Raw genomic sequence first — 19,991 nt, 5'->3', positions numbered from 1 at the left:
CATCACAGAATCCCAGGGCCTGTAAGAACTCTACTAGTTTTGTAGGGATATGTTTAAAATTCTGAGATTTTCCACTGCCCAGTGAGCCTCCCAGGAAGAAATACCAGACAGATGCACTTATCTGGAGTATTCCTACACAATTCTCAGTTTCTTTTTTCTTTCTTAGGATAGAATTCGCAGCAATGAAGGGAGATGCCTGAACACAGATAGGTTTCAGGGTCTAGTTCATGCCTAAATACCCTGATCTGGGATTCAGTTTTACCTCCAGTTCACATGGAGGGAAAAGGGACCCCAATATTTTTAGAGATAATAAAGAGGTACAGCTTTTATATCAAGCTCCTAAGAAGCAAGCACATGCAGGGCACAAAGACTGAGAAGATTTACCAAGAATCACACAGGCCTTCAAACAAGAACCAACACCCCTCATAAAAAGTCTGCAATAGAGCTGTGTCCTATGTTAAGATTTACACACAGTGGATTGGAAAGCCAGCAGGCAGAACTCTGGAGTATCAGAAAGCCTGTAACAAACATTGCATCTTGTTTGAGGTCAAAAGACCACAGATGATGTGGGAATGAGCGTGGTAGAACCATAAACTTCTAGATTTACAAAAGCAGCCTGCCGGACTCTCTACAGCATCCCTAATACGGTTCTCTTTGTAGGAATAATTCTCCTACCAAAGATACAGTAAAGCTGCTTTTCAGCACTTTTCCTCCTAATCTTTTGACAAAAAGGGAAATTGCCACACAAAATAACCACAGTTTCACTGAAGCTGCAGAGATGTTTGTGGGCACCACACTCCTAATGAAGAGTTGGAAATTCTTGAAATTGAAAGTTAAACTTCGGAGAAAATTACTAATGCATATCCTACATATTCATATGTATACATATAACAGAGCACAGAACAAAGCATCCCTACCCATCCTGCTGCACTCCAGAGAGCAATTTGTTTTCCATGTCTCCATAGCATAAGCTGCAAAGTAAGGTTGACAAAATGGAGCCCTGTGGAATTCCACAGCACTGTAAGTAGTACCTAGTAAAGAATAAAAGAAAACAAAAAATCAAGCCATGCAACAAGATCACTTGTTGCCATTACTAGCCATTAAATATTTTTTATTTCAAGTATAACATATGTTTCAATAAGAAATACACTACGTTTGCCAGTTAGCCTCACTTATATTTGTTTGTTCTTTCATCTAAGAATCTACACATGGATCTAGAAGCTTAAAGAGTGAAAAAACCCCAACTAAGACACATATTCCTTTCATATTAACAAACTCTAGGAGACAACTGTCATTAAATGAAAGAAATCTTATAGCTGATCTCAAATCACAATGCCTCCTTCAGCTGCAGAGACAGCCTTCCTTTGAGTTTTTTAATTCTTTATGTTACATCTCACACAGCTTCAAAAGAAGTGTTCTTGTACAAAAAACAAAGTGTTCTGGGTAGATCTTTCAAACTATGATGTATTTATTTTTAATTTTTGCTGAGGTATTTATCTTTTTTTATACTTGCACAGCATGACCGGGCCAAGGAAAATATTTTCATGTGGTTTTTGGTTTTGGTTTGTTTCTTTTGGTGCTTTTTTCCCCCCACAAAAAAATATCATTTTAATTTTAGAGAAATTTCTGATGTCTTAGCCCAATAGAGAATGACCTGGTTTTATACATCCCAGCTACACTCTAAATCACATTTATTTCCTCATTTAGCTCCTCAGGAATGAAGTTATATTGCTTCTAGTTAGGAAAAATCACTACATCCTGTGAAATGCTAACCTTTATTATTTGTAATTATAGTCAACCTCCCCACTGCCCTGCTTAAAAAGTTCACTGAAGTTGTCAGTTGTCATTTTGCAAAGAAGTAAATCTTGATTTGTTTCTCATGGTTTCAAGGAGTTCACACAGACATAGCAGAGGGAGGTTAATTAATACTTCTACTTTGTTGCTTGTGTACACCCCAGAAGACCACACAGAGTAATAGTAATGTATCAAATCTAGATATGATACTAAAGACAAAGTCCTCCAAGAACTTGTGCCTTTTTCTGTGCTGGCAGCAACAGGAGGGTTATGCCTCACAAAACACACAGGAATTATTTTCACAACACTTCTTTGAAATAGGGAGATGTTATAATGTCCATTTCAACATTACTACATGAATGGCTTGGTGAAGTTGAACAAAATGAAATTATGCAACTGGATATCAGAGCCACATACTACTTTTGAGCACTGATCTTACCTATGTTTTGAGTCATCTGCAAATTTTCCTAGCAGGAATTTTACTTTTTTACAGACATTTGATGAATGTATCAAATGGTACTCAAAGATTCCTCCTAGGTACCCTGCTCAACAATCGGTATTTTTCTCAAAACAACAAGTGACTGTGATAGCTTTTTGAGAACCATCAGTTAAAGAGTCTATTCATTCACTAAACTTATCTGCAGTTTTGGTTTTTTTTCTAAACAAATGAGAATAAGCTACTTAAAAGGTGCAAACTCGTTCCAGTATTTCTTGTTACAGCTTGACTGAACTCAAGTGAGTGCGAAGCTGGCTTTGTCAGACTGTGCTTTCTGTAAAACCAGTCAACTTTCATGAAACACACTGATGTTGGTTAGTCATTCTTAAAGTCATGCCACATCGGCATTCTTGTGATCCTCCCAAAGCGAGTGTAAGCATCAGTGCCAGAAAAACCTATAAATGCTCTTCTGTATGCCTGCTTGAAAGCTTTTCTCCCTCTCCCTCAGTCCTTTGAGATTAAGTATTCTAAAATAAAGGTATTTTTTCAAGAACAAGAAGGTATTCATTCTAATACACTTCACTCTGAATTTACAAATAAAGATCATGTAAGTACTTGCTTTCTAGACATGGTACACATTTGCCACCAACAGGTAAAACATTAGCAACGCAAGAAGAAATCTGCATTACTACCCTTTATAACATCTGATTCTTAATTCTGGAGCTGCCAAATTTTAATTCTTATTGCTATTGCCGTTGATTTTTACTGTAACTTGCCAAATAGGAAAATCATGCAGAAAAGGTTTAATTTTACACTACAGGGAAATGACTAAACAAGGCTTTTGCTTGGATGGCACCTTGCTTTTTTTCACCACTGTGGATCCCAACATTTTTAAGTATTTTTCCTTTGAATTATACTTAAAGCCTTAGATCAAGAAGGTTACATATCTATGAAATAATGCATTCTGTGTATAGGTAACATCATCCAGGTAGGAAAGAGAAATTTTATTCAGTATAAATTTGATTTTAAACTCTTCACACTTTTTTGGAGCTTAATTTCAAATTAACATGAAATAAAAATCTTTTAAAAATAGCTATCAAAAGTCTCCCGAGCCAATTAAAAGTATCCTTAACAGAAAACAAACAAACCAACCAAGCATGCTATACAAAGAAAAACTAACTTCTTTTTTACCTGTTCCCAATCTCCAGGACGTTGTTACGTATCATTTGAAGAAAAAAATGAAACAGGCTGGTACTTGTCTCATTAAAAGTTAAGCTCTAGAAATGGGACAAAACAAAACAAGATTTGAAACTAAAAATACAGTATAAACTTTGAAGATGCACAGAAATCTTAAAAAAGGTAGACTATAGCAGTTCGAACCTCTAAGTAAATGAAAAAACAAATCCTAAACCCAAGATCTGGATATATATACTAAAAAGCTGCTCACATCCACCAAGTTAATTTTTTTTTGGGGGTGTTCTTTTTTTTGTTTTGCATTAGGAGAAACTGAATATAACATCTAAACCCACTTTTTAAAGTGCTGGCATATTATACTGGATTATTACAATCTATGAGACCTCGTTCTTTTGGTCAGTTTCTGTCCTGTAGGACAATTTCTGTAACTGTTGTGACCAAGTTAGGATTCTGTTAAGATTTCCCAAGTCTAGATACACTCATTACCAGTTCTGCAAAACACCTACTTTGCCAGATATTACCAATGATTCCATGCATGACTGTCCGTCTAATATTTATGAAGCTTTTTGTGTTAAAAACTGTAATAAAAAATCCATTTAGAAGAGTTTGAATACCTTTAACAATGACTTCATGCAAACTAAAGCAGAATTAATTCCTACTTGCATAGATTAGACAGCAGACAAATGCACCCACTTTCTGACAGAGCCGTACAGAACACCTGGCCTGACATGATACTTTTCTCAGAATACTTTGTTCTTTTAAAATAATGACACATAAATTGTTTTCAAATGTAAAATACTTTGAAATAGAATGCTGCTGTTCACACAATATCTAGCATAGTTATCTAAATCAAATGTACACTGGAAAAAAGAACAAAACAAAATGTACTTATACATCAGAGATCCAGCTAGTTTTCATTTTCATCCATGTACTCATTAGGTTTTCTGCTTTTTGTAGGATCCTGGTATTGTACACCAGCCACACTGTAAATTCTACTCCTACGTCCACAGATGCACAAGATCATTTTACTCGTATGTCAGAAATTACCTTATGTCAACCTTGTCATTTTCCACTGGCAGGTTTAGAAAAGAAAAATTTAAAGGGGAATTATTAGCCTGTTAGGAAATACCTGTTTGGTCATCTGATGCTCAGGTAATCTTGTATGATGTTATTACTATAGGACACCGGGATTCCAAGCAATAAAACGCATTAAGAAACTGAGCATATCACCTACATCTATGCCTTTCTCTGTCATGCTCCTTGCACAGAAGGAAGTCTTGGGAACAAACACTGGCATCCCAAAAATTAAAACAGAAGGATGCTTGCTTCTTACAACAAAGTCTCAGTTGGAGTAAATATAAAATACAGGTAATTTTTAACCATACTTTATTTCATTGAAAGTGAGGAATCTCTTTAAATAAAAACTGTAAGAGTTTCTTATTTTGTGTTGCATTAAATGCTCTAAAGAAGAATTCATTCTTATCAACCTTGGCAGGTAATCTTTAAAATAAGCTCTCTGATGAGGCATAAAATAAGCTCTTAAAAAAAAGTTATCTTTCTATTCTGTGAAGTTTGCTATTCAAGATGCCACATTCTTAGCTACTTGGCTTATAATACATTTTTCTCACTCTCATGTTTTGGAGACAGCAAGTGCTGAAGTCCTTCTTTATTAGATAGTTAATTTCTCACTTGAAAATTCAAGAAACAATGAAGTTAGGAAAAAGAAAACACTGGTTAAAATGAAAGTCTGAGACAACAGTGAGAAAATCTGGGAAAAGCCTAGAAGGACTTTGTCAGATTTATTGCCTGTGCACTCCTCCCACTGAACATTGAGAGTCTGTTATAAACATCACAGAAGAGATGACAAAAGTCTTTCTACAGAAGGTGCTGGGTAACTAGAAGTGGTGTCACTACATAATATGTACACTCAATCAAAAATCCCAATCTTCTCTAATTCTTCTGTAGCTTTCTTTTCCAGTTGAAAAGAAGCCCCACAATACTTACCTGCTCAACTACTATTGCATTTTGCAATGAGGTACTCTCCTGAAGCTGGCACACAAAATGCTTCATGTCTGGCATAAAATCCTTGAAAGTAGAAACCTGCATATTTGCATAAATTGTGAAGAAATAAACAACAAAAGCAATAGAAAATTCAATCATAGACTTTTTTATTCAGTGAAGGTCAAAGGGCCAGTTATTTTAAAACAACGATTCTGCTACTGTTAAAATGAAATGTCTCTCTCATAAACCCCTATTTCCACAACACATTTATCTTTATTCTTACTATGAGTGAGTAAAAACTTTAAAAAGTACAGAGAAAAAAGAAGCTTTTCTACCTCTGGAAAATATCAAACACTATTAAAAAAAGGGTTTATGAAGTATTTAAATTGCAACTATAAAAAGCTAAAACCAGCTATAGATAAAATTTTTCCTTGGACCAAAATATATTTACAGCAAACAGAAGAAATCAGCAAGTCATACATGTCTCCTATAGAACCTCCTGGCTTTTCCACTTGTGGTAATCATAATCACAGCATAGCGCCGTATGCAGTAGACAGTTCTTTTCTCAGGCTTTAAGATCTGCGAAATCACTTCCACAAGTTTATCATGAGGAATGGTATCATAAGCCCTGGACACATCAGCCTGAAATACAAGAAATATCTTCCATTACGTATTCATCAGTATAGCTGCAAATATTGTGGTAGCATGAAAAAAAGTATATAAGCAAGGCCAAAATATAAATCTTATAGGAGTGAAATTACTGCATTATTCAGTCCAAATTTGTGACAAAACAAAAACTCATTGCTTATCTGAAAAATTCTTCCCCACTCATCGATGAGCATTCCCTTATAAGGGATATCCAAACTATCAGTTTTAGCACAATTCAGAAGATGACACCATATGCAACTTAACTGAACCCTCAATCATTTAAATTAATTTCTCATATTTTTATCTGTTTAAATATTTGAAGAAACTTTCCTTGCTATATGATCACGGAGGTGACATCTTAGGCTTTTGGAAAGCTGCAAAACTACATATTTTACCTTTCCTAAACCTCATATCGCAATCCTACCTCTGCTTGCATTTGTCAAAGTCAAAAATGAAACTCTTCTAAAGAAGCAACAATCTTAGTAACCTGCATATTATGTCAATGTCATGATCCTTTGGCTTGAAAGATAATGAGACAATCACTGAAAGGGTAATACGCCAACTAACATATGAGACACAACAGTCATCCCACTATAATATAAATAAATGTGTAATTTACATACATCTGTATACATTGCCCCAATTCAAAGCTATGAATTGAGCTCAAACACAAAATATTGCCCGATAGACATAACTGAAAAGTGTGAAGAAGAAAATCCTTCAAATAGTAGGATATGACAAGCACTCACTTTTCCAAAGTGGAAGAAGGAACGTGTTGGGAAAAAACCCTAGAAGTGTTCATTTTCAACAGAAACTAATGACACTGAAGATAGGAAAGACACTAAGATAGAACAGACCAATTTTTTAAAAGACACTGAATTTATCCAAATGCACATAGCAAGTTTTTCTGGTTTTCATTTGGGATGATGGTTCAAAAAGTATATCTGAGCTTTTATCTTTGTCCCATTTTTATACCCAGTGTATAAATGTAACTTCAAAAATCCAGTGCATGTACAGAAGCAAGAGCTTCTACATCACAGAGAGATGGACACAAAAATATCCAAGGATAGGAAGCACTACTGCAGGGACACCCATCCACAAAATGCAACCAACCACCCACACCAGAAAACCAACCCAAGTATGTGTTAGGTATGCACGAAAGTTTATTTTGAAAAAGAAATAATTATGCAGTCAGATCACAGCTGTTACAGTTATAAAAGTATCTGCAAAAGATGGTTTTGAAAAGTTAGTGTGAATATGTAATTAAAAATACATACCTTTACACAGTAGAAATGAGGAATTTCACCACCAGATTCAAGAACCTTCATAACAAACTGCTTCCATGTCTTGTAGATATCATCTTTCCCAAACACAGAAGAGCCTAAAAAACTGGTGTTTATAGTCCGTTCATAGTTTAATACACTAAATAGATTTTTTAGTTGAGTGTTGTAATGATGCATCTAAAGAGACCAAAGAGAATCACCTCAAATTATGTTGGAACATATTAAATTCTGTGAAATACAGAGATTTCATGTTTAGATGAAGTTTGAGATTAAATTTATGTATTTAATATATTCCTTTGGTCAACAGAAGCTTTCAGAAAGCCTGAATATCACTGCAGCAACTACTTGGAAGTCATAAAACAGCCTTAGAGAATTTTTTTTTTTTGGTACAGTTAAATCCTATAGAAAATGTTTTTGTTCCTGTACTTGACTCTTGGAAATCAACAGTTACAGAGATAAACAGATGAACACCACCAAATAAAACTGCCACTGATTTGAAGGTAATTCCTTAAATATCATTCATTCTCTCTGATGGAGGTAACGACTGCAACAAGACTAGCAAAAAGAACACGCGCCCTGAGACTTTATGCTAACATTATGCTGAGCCTCTTGAGGTACTTTATACAGGTACGATAGCAAAGATTAAATAGATTATACTGTGCACTGCATGTTCTGTCTCTGTTCCCACACTGGAGTTATTCTCAGCTTCCTTCCTATCTCCCTTCTGTGCTCGATCCAGCCTCCTTGCCCTTCTTAGATCTTCTTCTGTAACACACCCAGTTCATCACTGTTCAGCTCCCTGGACTGATCTGGCTCCACAGACAACTAGTCAATCAACATGCACAATCAGTATTCAGGTAAATCCCAACAGGTCAGACTCATCCATCCCAAACAAAATGGGATTACTTGACAAGCCATGCCATTCTGTTAGGCTCATTTCCATAAGACAGGCTTGCAAACAGAAGTATGTGATTCTGGAACTGAAGGCTAATGGTAATTAAGCATTGGGAAGGGAGAAGTTAAGTTGTAACAGATCAATTCAATCATTCTGATTAGAATGTTTCAGTTCACCACATCAAAACTAGTTTGCTGTAACAAAAACCCTTACTCAGTTTATTAGCTGCCTACAACAAATACACATTAAAAAATAATGAAAATAAAAACCTTCTTTTCTCTGCTTTCCCTGCTGAATGCTTGTGCTTCAACAACACCTTTCACTTTTACTATGGGTCTTAACCCATTTAGTTTGGGAATAAACCGGAGCTTTGATGCCATAAGAACAAATTTTTTTTGACGGACATCTTCAATCTCCTTTGAAGATAAAGGTCGTAGATGTACTCTGGTAAAATGGTTTCTGAAATACAAATACACCCTTAGTGTAAGCAGTGGGAAAGGCGGTAAGTTAAAGCATGTAATATCTTTATGATAACTGATGCCAAATATTTTCTTAAGATAATACAAATATTAACCTCTGCAGAAAGTGACATGGAAACCCAAGTTTCAGAAAAATTTCACAGTATCTTAATGACAATGTAATACAATAAGAAGGGAGTACACATTTCTGCTTGATGCCAATAAAACCCTCTCTTAATTAACACAAATTAAAATTTAAGCACAGATTAGCAGAATACATTTGAACATTATGACAAATGTTTTACGCAAGAAGCAGGATGCCGTATTTCTGATGGTTTCAGAAGTTTTAAAGACATTAACAAAGTTGAACAAAACCTTCTGAAAACTATGCTAGGAAAGCTCCAAGGAAAGACTTACACACTGTAATGAGCTGTTCCACTCCCAACACTTAGGGGACCTACTACTTATTAAAAGTTATAATTAACTGAGATGATAAGATACATACACAACATAAGGGCATTTAGGTATCCAGGACTGACCTGATGTGCAGTTGTCAGCTGAAGTGAACAGCAGAAAATAACGAAAAACCAAAGGCTCCCAAGTCACAGTTCTGAGCTTTGTAAGTTCATCTTACTGGGAAATGTGTTTCCCTCTCAGACACCCCCTCAGGATTTACAGTTCAATGTAGCTTAGCCCAAATCAATACTTCCCCATACAATGAGTCAGGAGAAGGAGGTGGAGCAAAAGCCCTTGCTTTTACTTTAGACGCAGCATTAAAGTACCCCACTTGCAACATAAAAGACCTGGATCAATCTCCTGCACTGCTTGTATTGTTCAGAATGGCAAAATGTGCCATGCTAAAAAGCCCTACAGACTACTCATTATGGTACTCTGCTGTGAAGTGAACCTAGGCAATTCAAGTCCCTGCAAAAGAAGGAAGGTGAATCTAAACTTGCATGAAGACTTTTCACATCCCTCACCGGGACGGTTAGCAAAAGGAGGCCACACTACCACAAAAGGCAGTTGGTTGATGATGGAAACGTGGTAAGCATGCACTGAGAGACACCCAAAAAGGCAAGGATGCAGGTACAAGAGGCACACAAATACTTTGTATATGTCTGTATGCCTTCGTATGCCAGCACAACTCACATACAAGCTAACGATCCAGCTGTGTGGGATTGTTGGGATCTGAGGTATACAACCCAGGGCAGGCAAGCTGAGCTATTACTGAGAAGGAGTTTTGAGGATTTATATTCCAACTTTGGAATTAAATTCCTGGTACAGATGCTGCCCAAAGTAAAGCAGAAAGGACTTATCTGCTTTTCCACAGATAGAGATCACGATTTTTTGTAGAATTACATTATTTCCTGACCACATAAAACTTCATCCTCTACTATAGTATTAGGTAGATCACCAAGACAAATCAAGTGACTCCAGTTCAATAGAAAAAACTGAATTATCAAATCTCCATCCCTCTTTAGCTCACATTCAAGATGGGAGGGGAAAAAAATTCACAATCAACCTCAATCACTATATAAAAAAAATAAAGCCATCCTTTGAAACTGAAAACAAAGACCAGTTATTGGCAGACTTTCACTACTACTCTGGCCAGCTGTAGAATTGCATGTAATTTTGCCTTCAGCAACATTCATTGCTTATTTCATGGCATCTATAGCATTGCTAATGATTTTGACTGTGTGCTAATCCAGCAGGCACTGAACCGTGCTCTCACTGGCACACTCACAACGCTGTTAAGCACGGGAACTTGGAAGAAGCTGAATGGATGGTCCTGCTGTCTTTTGACATCTCACTGCAGACTCATGGGTGAGATTCAGAATTTCTACAGCATTTTTAATCCTCAGCAGCCACTGTATATGGCACAGGCAGGGAGGGCATGAGCATTAAAACGTGCTGTCACCACAGCACTGTGCTCACTATTTTTAAAACATAACTTTACATTCTGCAGGCCATGGAACTTGAAGCAATGTATCATGAAATATTTTTTTTCTTAGTAAATACCTTTCTTAATTTGGGGTATGAAGTTTGGTATAGCTTCAAAAATCAACACAAAATTGTTTGTGTGCAATGACCTGCACACTCACACCATCAATGCAGCAAGGCAAACATGGAGATCCAGGTCCCCTGTCAGAACCACAGCCTGTATCCTTGAGAGGGATTCTGCACAGGATGGACAGTCCTTCAGGACGAGGATTTACTCCCTAATGACAATGCAGTGCAAGGGTAAGCTCACAAGTAAGATCCAGGTCCACTCAGTCCATGCTTGTTCCATCCATTCTCTTTTTCCAAAGGAAGATGCAGAAGAAATGGAAAGGAATTAGTAGCTACAAATGCCTTCCTGCAAACCAGCTCAGAACAATTGCTTTGAGCAGCTCCAGCTGAGGAGAACCAGAACAATCACAGAACAGCCATTAGTGAACAACTGAGGCCACCAGATACTCCTCCTTCAGGAAAGATGGAAGCAGCTCAACAGCCTTTGGCACTGAATCACCAACAGCGCCTGAAAACACTGGCTGGTTAAGAGAGGACAGTGCTTGGACAGCCTCAAAATGGCCAAGGTAGCCATAAACACTTGTTTCCCAATATCTGTAACCCCCAATTTCTCTCCTCCCATGTGAAGTAGGCAGCTGACCACATGTATGAACGCAGTAAACTGGACCACGGGCAGACTTCACATTGCACTACACACTGTAAAAAGCAGTGCTGAAAGCCCTAGTCAGCGAAGCTTAAGTGTAGCTGTTGGGATCAGACTAAAAGTCCTTATAAACTATGTATCCTGTAGCCAACAGCAAACATTCCGTTCTTAGAACACGCCTTTGGCAAGCACACAGCAGCACTTCCTCGGAATGTTTCTCCAGCTTCCAATAATCTGCAGTTCAGGGACCTCCCGAGCCAAAGGTGAGAAGGGGCTTCCTTTACGGTGGGAAAATATATGGGGAGGAAATCAGAAAAAACAAGACGAGTCCAGATTAGGGTCTTTTGAGTGCAAAGCACCTTGGGTTTTTCTGGGAAACAGGGAAGAGGGATAAAAGAGCTAAACCCCAAGTTACTTGTTTTCTTTAAATCACATACCCCAGTAAAACCAGCAGTATCTCTATTATGTAAAAATTGCTCGATCATACTTCATGACAAAAAGTAGCCTTTAAGTACATTACAACTGCATAAAACACTAACTGCAACACTAAGGCTGTTAGTTTGAAGACAAGACAAACAGAATGTGTGGGACCGAAAACTACATTCTACTACTACTATTTAAAGTGCATCATCTGTGCTACAACCGCAAACAAGATCGAGGCCCCATTATGTGCAAACATATATGCAAAGAGCTGCACTGGAGATATCAATGTTGAAATCAGGGAGTGGTGGGGCAGAAGGGGAAAAATCACACATATAACGTTGTAGACCAACAGATCACTGCGAAAGCAAAAGGTTCACCATAAAGAACAGCCAGTAAAACACAAGATATCGAGTATGCTCATTTTTCAGTTCCAAAGCTCTCTCAGACACCAACATTTTATAATGAAAACCTGAAAGATGTGAACAGTATAGATGGGTGCACAATACTGTTCATTAAAATTGCCTTCAGGTATTTCCTGTTTTCTCACTTAATTGCTTAAAAATTTACCTTAAATAATGCCCTAACTTAAATTCATGCATGCATTTTTAATACCAAAAACCAGCATGGAATTCCACAGCTGCACTAAAAAAGAAGCTGTGGCTTCTAAAATCCCTTAAAAAACCCCACTTCTAAACCCACAAGGCTACTGTCTGAATTTTATTAGTAGAGTATTACAGGATTTTAGCAGATGTTTGGTTTTCTTGTTTTTAAATTAAGGCACTTGAAGCAAATTGAGTATTTTTAAAATGAACTTCCACAAGGATACTCTGGGGATTCTATCACTATGCTTCATGCACTGCTAAAAGGTGTAAGAAATTTACTTATCAAAAAACAAAAACCTCTTCATAATGGATTTTATTATTGCAAAGGTTTCTCCTACCTAAGAATTCTAAATTTGCATCAGTTTTCCCCCACAAAATATTTCTGAAATTACAAACTCCGCACGCTACAATGACAGGTTGAATTTTCTTTTGGGAAGTTAAGCAAATAAAAGGAGGATAAATGGGCAACAAATTAAAGCAGAAATATAACTTTACATGACAAAACACAGTATTTCTACATATTCCATGAATTTTAATTAGTTTTCCTGTGTTACCTAATTCCAATGCTCTGCAACTTGCCCCAAATAAACTTTCGGTAGTAGAAAAGCATGTTTTTCTGGAACATGGTCTCGGTGATATAGAAAAATGATCTGAGCAATTCAACAACATACGTATCCATCAGCCAGTACAGGAATTTGGCCAAAAGTTCTTCACGGAAACAATGTTCGTCGGCAGGAACAAAGTGATCACCTTCAATAAACAATTCAAAGGTAGTTATAGTAACTATCAACTATTTGTATGAGCAAAGAAACAGATCACACAAACCCCCCCCCCCCCACATTATTTCCTTAGCTTGAGGTCAGCTGAAAGAAAAGAAGCAAGCTGCCACTCCAAATCTGCACCGGCATTAACGTGACTGACCCAAGCTTAAAGTAAAACACAGAAACTAATCTGCAGTGACAAACGTACACAGAGGATACAAACACATGCCATTAGTAGTCCAAAGACTTACTTTCTTCCCCCAGCATTGACTGGGCAAGACCATTAATGCACAATGGCAAGATTATTGTGAAAGGAAAGGTAAAATAAAAACAAACAAATCTACTACAACATTAAACTTTTTTTTAAAAAAGGAAGCAAAAGGCTGAAAATACTTAGGTACACTGTAAAAAAAGAACAAAATTAAACTAGGATGATTTGAGGATGAGAATGATATTCAGATTTCCCAATTCCCTGAAAATTAATTTCAGGGTTAGGCTTTATTTCAGACATCCTATATAAAACCTATTGCTGCAGTAAAAGAAAAAACCCCAAAAATTCAAATCACCCCAAGTCATATGCACTTTCAATATGTAGATGGGGGAATAATTATGAACACAGAACATTCCTAACTACTGTCAAATTTAAGGCCACATAGATCTGTAATGATGTCTAAATATGGATAAGCACGGAATAAAACCCTGGGCTACAATAATGATTTTTTTGCCAACTTCCAATCATAATTTTTCTAATTAAATTTAAACAGTAGAATTTAGCAAAAGACAACAGGACATTTAAAGAAACTGTACAGAAATACTAGTTTAGCTGCATAGCACAAATCATGATTATGGCACGAATGAGTTAAAAACAGCTTAATTTTGACATAACAGAGCTGAAGCTTAACAGTGAAACTTATAAAATGGAAATAAATTTCCAGTTCTCTACCTTGTTTAGTTTTTGTGTGCTTCAGGGCAGAGACATTTTCATGTATTTACAGCACCTAAGAAACAACTACCATAATGAGTGTTCACTTCAACAGAGGTCAAGTAACACCAATGAAAAAGTCCAATGACTGTTAGAAAACTCTTTAACTGAAGAGTTGCAATGTGCACTGGTAATACGCAAATTAAATCAGGATGCTGATCTGGAACTAGCAGCTCTTCTGGAACTAGATTATTTGTTTTCTAAGTTCCTGACAACAGATGTAAATGATGACTACAATTCAGGGATCTGACAAGAAACCAGTACTACAGCATTTGGAGGAAAAAAACCCCACCTCCAGTGCAGCAAAGTAAATGTGTGTTTAAACTTCAATCACAATGGAGTATTTTCATGAAAATTAAAATCAAGTTTATGTGTTGCTTTACCTGGAATACAGCCAGAGAACAAGAGGGTGTTACATTTTTTAAAGATAAGATGTTCCAAATGATTATGAACCAAGCGTATATTTTAGAATAAAACCTTTAAAAATATTTAACTCCTTTTAAATATTTAGCATTTTGAAAGGCATGTTTTTGAACTATAGTTTCTAAAGCAAGAAACAACATATTTCCAAGATTTAAGTTTCTTTTGAAAGTGTAACCTCCCCTACTTTTGACATCAGTTCTCAAACATCACTTTTAAATCTCCCTCTGACACTACGAAGAACCTGTAGTAATTTCAGCACTTACTACACCTTTTAACAAAGGAATACCATTTTCAGCTCACGTTACTGTAGGATCCAAGTACAATACCAGCTAAGAATAAATACTGCAAACATACTAGTTAAGGAAGTGCAATCCACGTTTTATAGATGGAGAACAGAAGCACAGAAAAATGAAAATACGCATTAGATCCTACAGCAATCAACGACAGAACCACAGCTTCAGCCTAGATTTAAATCTTAGCATAGTGTCTGAAGAACAAACCTGGGGGAAGCAAGATTTACCTGTCATCTGAAAAGAGGACTAAACAGAAATGGATTCACACAGAATTTGGAGCACTCATCTGTTGCCCTCATGAAAGCTTTTAGCCAGGAACCACTCAGTGAGGTGACTTCTGCACCACCAAGCACACAGCCTGAAGCAGTGCTCATTAAGGGTCTCTTGATCCTAGAGAAGGGCTCTAGAAGGTGACAGACCTTTTTACAAGGGCGTGTAGTGATAGAACACAGGGCAATGGTTATAAACGGAGAGTAGGTTTAGATTAGATGTTAAGAAGAAATTCTTCATTCTGAGAGTGATGAAGCACTGGAAGAGGTTGTCCAGAGAAGCTGTGAACATCCCATTGCTGGAAGTGTTTAAAGCCAGGTTGGATGGGTTCTAAGCAACGTGGTCTAGTGGACTGTGTCCCTGCCCACAGCAGGGGAGTTAGAACGAGATGATCTTTAAGGTCCCTGCCAACCCAAATCATTCTGTGATTCTATGCTGGGCAACCCCTGTATTGAATGGGTCCCATACTCACATCTTTCTCACAGGGCTGATGTGAGGGGGTAAAAAAACCCTGGTTTTTCCCCTCCCATAGCAGAGAAACACATGCCACTGCAAGTGTCTTGATCTGCTTTCAGTCCTTTATGAAGGCTTACGGTGACAAACAGGCAGACTGCATTTATTCCTTATGTGCTTGGGTCATACTTCAATGGATTTTCAGTTACTACAATTTGGATGGTAGGAGTGGATGGGAAGGAGTTTTGGTTTGCTTTTTGTTTGGCCCAGGTTCTGAATTCATGTTTATGAAGACATTATTCTATTAAACACAAAAAACATGAATGCAAACAAGTTTTGGAAGGAAAACAGGCTTAAGCATGCTTCCACCATCGGTTACAAACATTATTAGGTTTGCTCTCAGCAATGGTTATTATCAGTGAACTCAGAAATTCTGACTCCAGATTCAATATCCTCCCCTTCCCACCTTAAACACGAATACCAGTCATGTGACAGCCCCCCCACTTAGTTCTTTACTATAACAAGTACCTTTGCCTAGACGAAGCCACATGCAGTCATTCACTCTCATCTTCCACATCAACTCCTGCAACGAAAGCTTAGCAAACTTCCCCCTGGAAATGAATGCTTTCACATTTTTTAGGAACCGGCACTTGTTATGGTTTGAACCCCAAAGCTCAGCAGGGATAACCTGCTCCATGCATTCCCTCACAAACATGTACACCTGCCAGTGGCTGCTGTGCTGCTTGAGGAGCTCCCTGAGGGCTGAATCACACACCTCTCCTGGGTTTTGCTCCTCACTCTGCAACTCTCCACACACAGATTTTGCAAGAGGGGCACGTAAGTTGCCTGATACAACACTGTGACCAGATTCACATCTGCTGCTTGTCACACATTTAGTAGGCTCCTTCCCAAACTGTTCTGCTTGCTCATGAACCTCTGCCTGACGAGGCAGATTGGTTTTTCTCCCACTTTCAGATATCCGAACAGGGCAATTTTTTTTCAGGAGAGCTAAGTAAGGACACTTTCCATGGTTCTTTAACAGTTTCTGAAATATATGTCTCATTTGCCAGTAGCGTTTGGGCAACCTCTTCTTTCTCCAGCTGTGATGTGGCAGACTTTGGTTACGCCTTTGCTCCAACAGATTTTTGCTTAAGAATATAGTTTCTATAAGCCTTCTTCCACCTGCCTGACAGCCCTGCAAACGATTCAGAGAAAATGATTTAGGAAAACATTCTCGGAAACTCCTGTGAGAATACAGAAGAGACTTCCTGTCAATGTATACAGCAGAACGCAGGAGTCTATTTGGTAACTTCTTTGCCAAATTATGCAGGGGACTTTCCCGCCTTTTGCATTTTGAAGAATTACCCTCCACAGGCTTCATTTGTACAGAATTCACCTGAGATTCACACATACGCATCTCTACTCCTTTCCTGTGGGATTCTGCTTGCATTTCAATGCTGGACTTCAAAGGTTTGTTACTCTGAACTCCTTGCAGAAGAAAGCTTTCACCTGCCACAAACTTCTTCCTGTCATGAGATGTGTGAACTAAAGAAGGACCAGACATAGCACTGTTACTTCTCTGAGAAATGTGGTTATTTTTAATGAGGCTTTCAGGATGTGATGCTACATACCCAGTTTCATATCTCTTGGAACTACTTTGGTTTACATGAGGAGTAAGCTTACAAGCCTTTTCGTCTCTCACTTTCTCCTCTACTTTTGCTCTCTTAGCTGGAATTTCAAGCTGTTCCCTGTGAAGCTTCCTTTTTAGAGATGGTGCTGTAGATGACAAACATAAACTGTAACTATTTGTTTTTTCCAGATGTTCAGTGACCACTCTGATCTGTTTGCTTGCTTTAGAAACATCTTTTGCAGAATACTGGTAACTGGACACTAAGCTTCGTATGTTGCTATTTTTTTTATTTCCCATGCTGGAGACATTATCTTCAAGTCTTTGTCTGCATTGCCACCTATGTGACTTTGAAAGATACTTTCTATGAAAACTAAGTCTTTTCTGCACATAGTCAAGCAAACTATTACACTTATGCTTTGAGACTCTCTGTTTAACAAATACTGGGAATGAGTCTACATTTTGTGAGATAACTTCATAAACTGGTTGCCCACAAACTTGGTAACAATTACTAGGGGGAACCAGCATAAAGATTGCACAGTGTTCTAATAAATACATCATCACATCATCCCCTATCCTGCTCAACAGTGTTTCCCAGAGGCCGCTGATACGAAGAGTTTCTGTGGCAGTATTGGGCAAGTAGCTGTATATATTTGATAATGGTATGATTTGGAAAGGAGAACTATTTTCATCCACTAAGGAGTATCCATATGCAAGGACATTCTTCTTTCCTTTTTTACATAGTCTCTGTAGAACTCTTGTGATGACTTCATTCTGACTAGATAACTGAAGAAACAAAGAAAAAAGAAAATTAGCTTTTTTCACCAACTCTTCCATAAACCACAACATATCTTTTAAATAAAAAGACAGGCAAGACACACAGCCCTAGACATCAGCTGTCTAAGCAGTATTAGTGATTCCCAAGTGCCATACCCAAAAAGAAAGACTCTTCAAGTGTACCACGAGGTGTTCACATGTAGTAACGTAAACCTACGACTTTAAGGAAGTCTTTTTAATGTCTGCCCTTTTGATCCTGGTTTTCATTCCCAGGAAACACCCTACACTACTCCCCCTGGCTCCCTCAGCAACCCAGGCTCCAAGGCCTTCAGGTCACTGTGCCCGTAAATACGCGCTCCTAGATCCAAGTTTGCAGACATGCGTTCGTGGATACGTGCTCGCGCAGGCTCTAACCTCCAGGGAACTAACGCTCATTTTCTTGAGGCCTCCATTTCCTTTTATGTAAAGAAAAGTTCAACTAAACGACTCCGTACGCAATTCTAAAACCCACTCAACAAGCTCGCGAAGGCCGCTTCCTACCATAGCACGGCTTTGCTCACACACGCGGCAGCACTGAGAGAAAAGCAGCCTTCCCTCTCTGAAAAGTTTCCTCTGCTTATAATAAGGCCGACCCGCAACCCTTTCTACCCCGCTCTCCTCTAACCTCTCAAGAGTAGGTCGGGAAAGTGGCACCTTCCCTTTCCAGCCGCTCCCCGGCCACGCTCGGTTTGTTCACCCCGACCCCGCAGCGGAAGCAAGGAGGCAGGGGAGCCCCATGCACGCAGACCTTTTGTGTTCTCCAACCGCTAGCGCATGGACTTTGCTCACCCACTCCCCAGAAGGGGAAGGGCGGTGATCCCCCACCGCTCGCCGCTGCCTCGGGCCGACAGCGGCGGAGGCTGTGGGGGAGCAGCCGAGGCCCGGCGGGCAGCGGCCACGAGGGGCCCCGGGCCGCCGCCGCCCCCGCGCTCACATGGAGGGCAGGAAGCGGCCCCCCGGGGAAGCCCCCGCCGCCGCCCGGGCCCCCGGCAGGGCTCTCGCCGCCCGGCGAGGGCTGCGCTGCCGCGGCCGCCCCTCGCCCCTCGGGCTCCTTCCTACCTGCTGGAAGGTGAAGGGCCGGGGGATGGGGCGGGCGCCGCGGGGGACGCACACCAGGCACTGCCCCACAAAAGTCCGGTAGCGGGGGGTGTCGTCGCCCCGCAGCACCTCGGCGTCCCCGGCGCCGCTCTCCCCCAGCCGCTGGATGAAGGTCTCCAGCGGGGTGGCCTCGGCGTAGCAGCCGCGCAGCGCGGACACCACGGCCGCGAAGGGCTCCGTGCCCGCCATGTTGCGGCCAAGGAGCACACGGGGCCACCTGGGGCGGCCGCTGCTCCCCTGCGACCCCTCCGCTCCGCCACCCCGCCGCCGGGCAACGGGGAACGGCCGCTTAACGAATAAATAAATAAACAAATAAAAGTATTAAGGGAAAGGAAAAAAAATTTAAATAAATTGCAGAAAACGCCCTCGCACACCCGGAGCGCAGCTGCAGCGCCCGGACGCCCCCAACGTGGTCGCAGAGGGGCGGCGGGCGGGGCGCGGCGGGGCGGGGCGGGCCGGGCCGGGAGGCCGCTGTCCAGCTCCACAGCTCGGGAACGATCCGCTTGGATTCCCCTCCAAGGAACCGCTTGTTTGTTTTGGTGTTTTTTTGTTTTGTTTTGTTTTGTTTTTTTTTTCCAGGATCATCACTCCGTTGAGGATCTGTCTGAAATGGGAGCCGCTGTAGGAGAAGTTATGGTGGAGATCAACCCAAGTGGCTGCTCCTGGGTTTCTCTCCAAACTCATGAATTAAGAAGCCAAATCACTTGTGGTAGTCTGTAACCTACTACTCAGAATTTTTCTTAGCATCTGAAGACTTCATGGTAAAAAACTTGATGCCAGACTATGAGAGGGACTGCAATGGAACTGGGGGGAACTGTAGGTCTATATCCTGATATTTATTCCAGGTGAATTAGTAGAAATCATAGAATCATAGAATGGTT

At 39.6% G+C, this 19,991-nt stretch overlaps 1 protein-coding gene across 5 annotated transcripts in view; it reads right to left on the bottom strand.

Moving 5' to 3' along the window:
* Nucleotides 1–19,772, bottom strand: part of TERT (telomerase reverse transcriptase) — a 31,063-nt gene extending 11,291 nt beyond the window's left edge. For 3 of the 5 annotated variants that reach the window (XM_027719372.2, XM_027719374.2, XM_039388328.1), the window contains exons 1-9: nt 19,072–19,771; nt 16,098–17,982; nt 12,942–13,137; nt 8,521–8,710; nt 7,351–7,533; nt 5,906–6,067; nt 5,429–5,524; nt 3,422–3,507; nt 918–1,031 (exon numbers count right to left, since the gene is read on the bottom strand). In XM_027719372.2, the coding sequence (XP_027575173.1) occupies nt 918–1,031; nt 3,422–3,507; nt 5,429–5,524; nt 5,906–6,067; nt 7,351–7,533; nt 8,521–8,710; nt 12,942–13,137; nt 16,098–17,982; nt 19,072–19,299 (3,140 nt within the window). In that variant the 5' untranslated portion in view covers nt 19,300–19,771. Of the gene's footprint in view, nt 1–917; nt 1,032–3,421; nt 3,508–5,428; nt 5,525–5,905; nt 6,068–7,350; nt 7,534–8,520; nt 8,711–12,941; nt 13,138–16,097; nt 17,983–19,071 lie in introns of all 5 variants that reach the window. The other 2 variants (XM_027719376.2, XM_039388329.1) reach the window with 2 other exon arrangements.
* Nucleotides 19,773–19,991: the final 219 nt, after the last annotated feature.

The sequence above is a fragment of the Pipra filicauda genome, unplaced genomic scaffold (genome assembly GCF_003945595.2).
Source record: "Pipra filicauda isolate LSUMZ 115617 unplaced genomic scaffold, ASM394559v2 scaffold631_size203912_pilon, whole genome shotgun sequence".
NCBI lineage: Eukaryota > Metazoa > Chordata > Aves > Passeriformes > Pipridae > Pipra > Pipra filicauda.
Note: the sequence above shows the minus strand (reverse complement) of the source record. Positions and strands in the feature narration are given on the sequence as shown.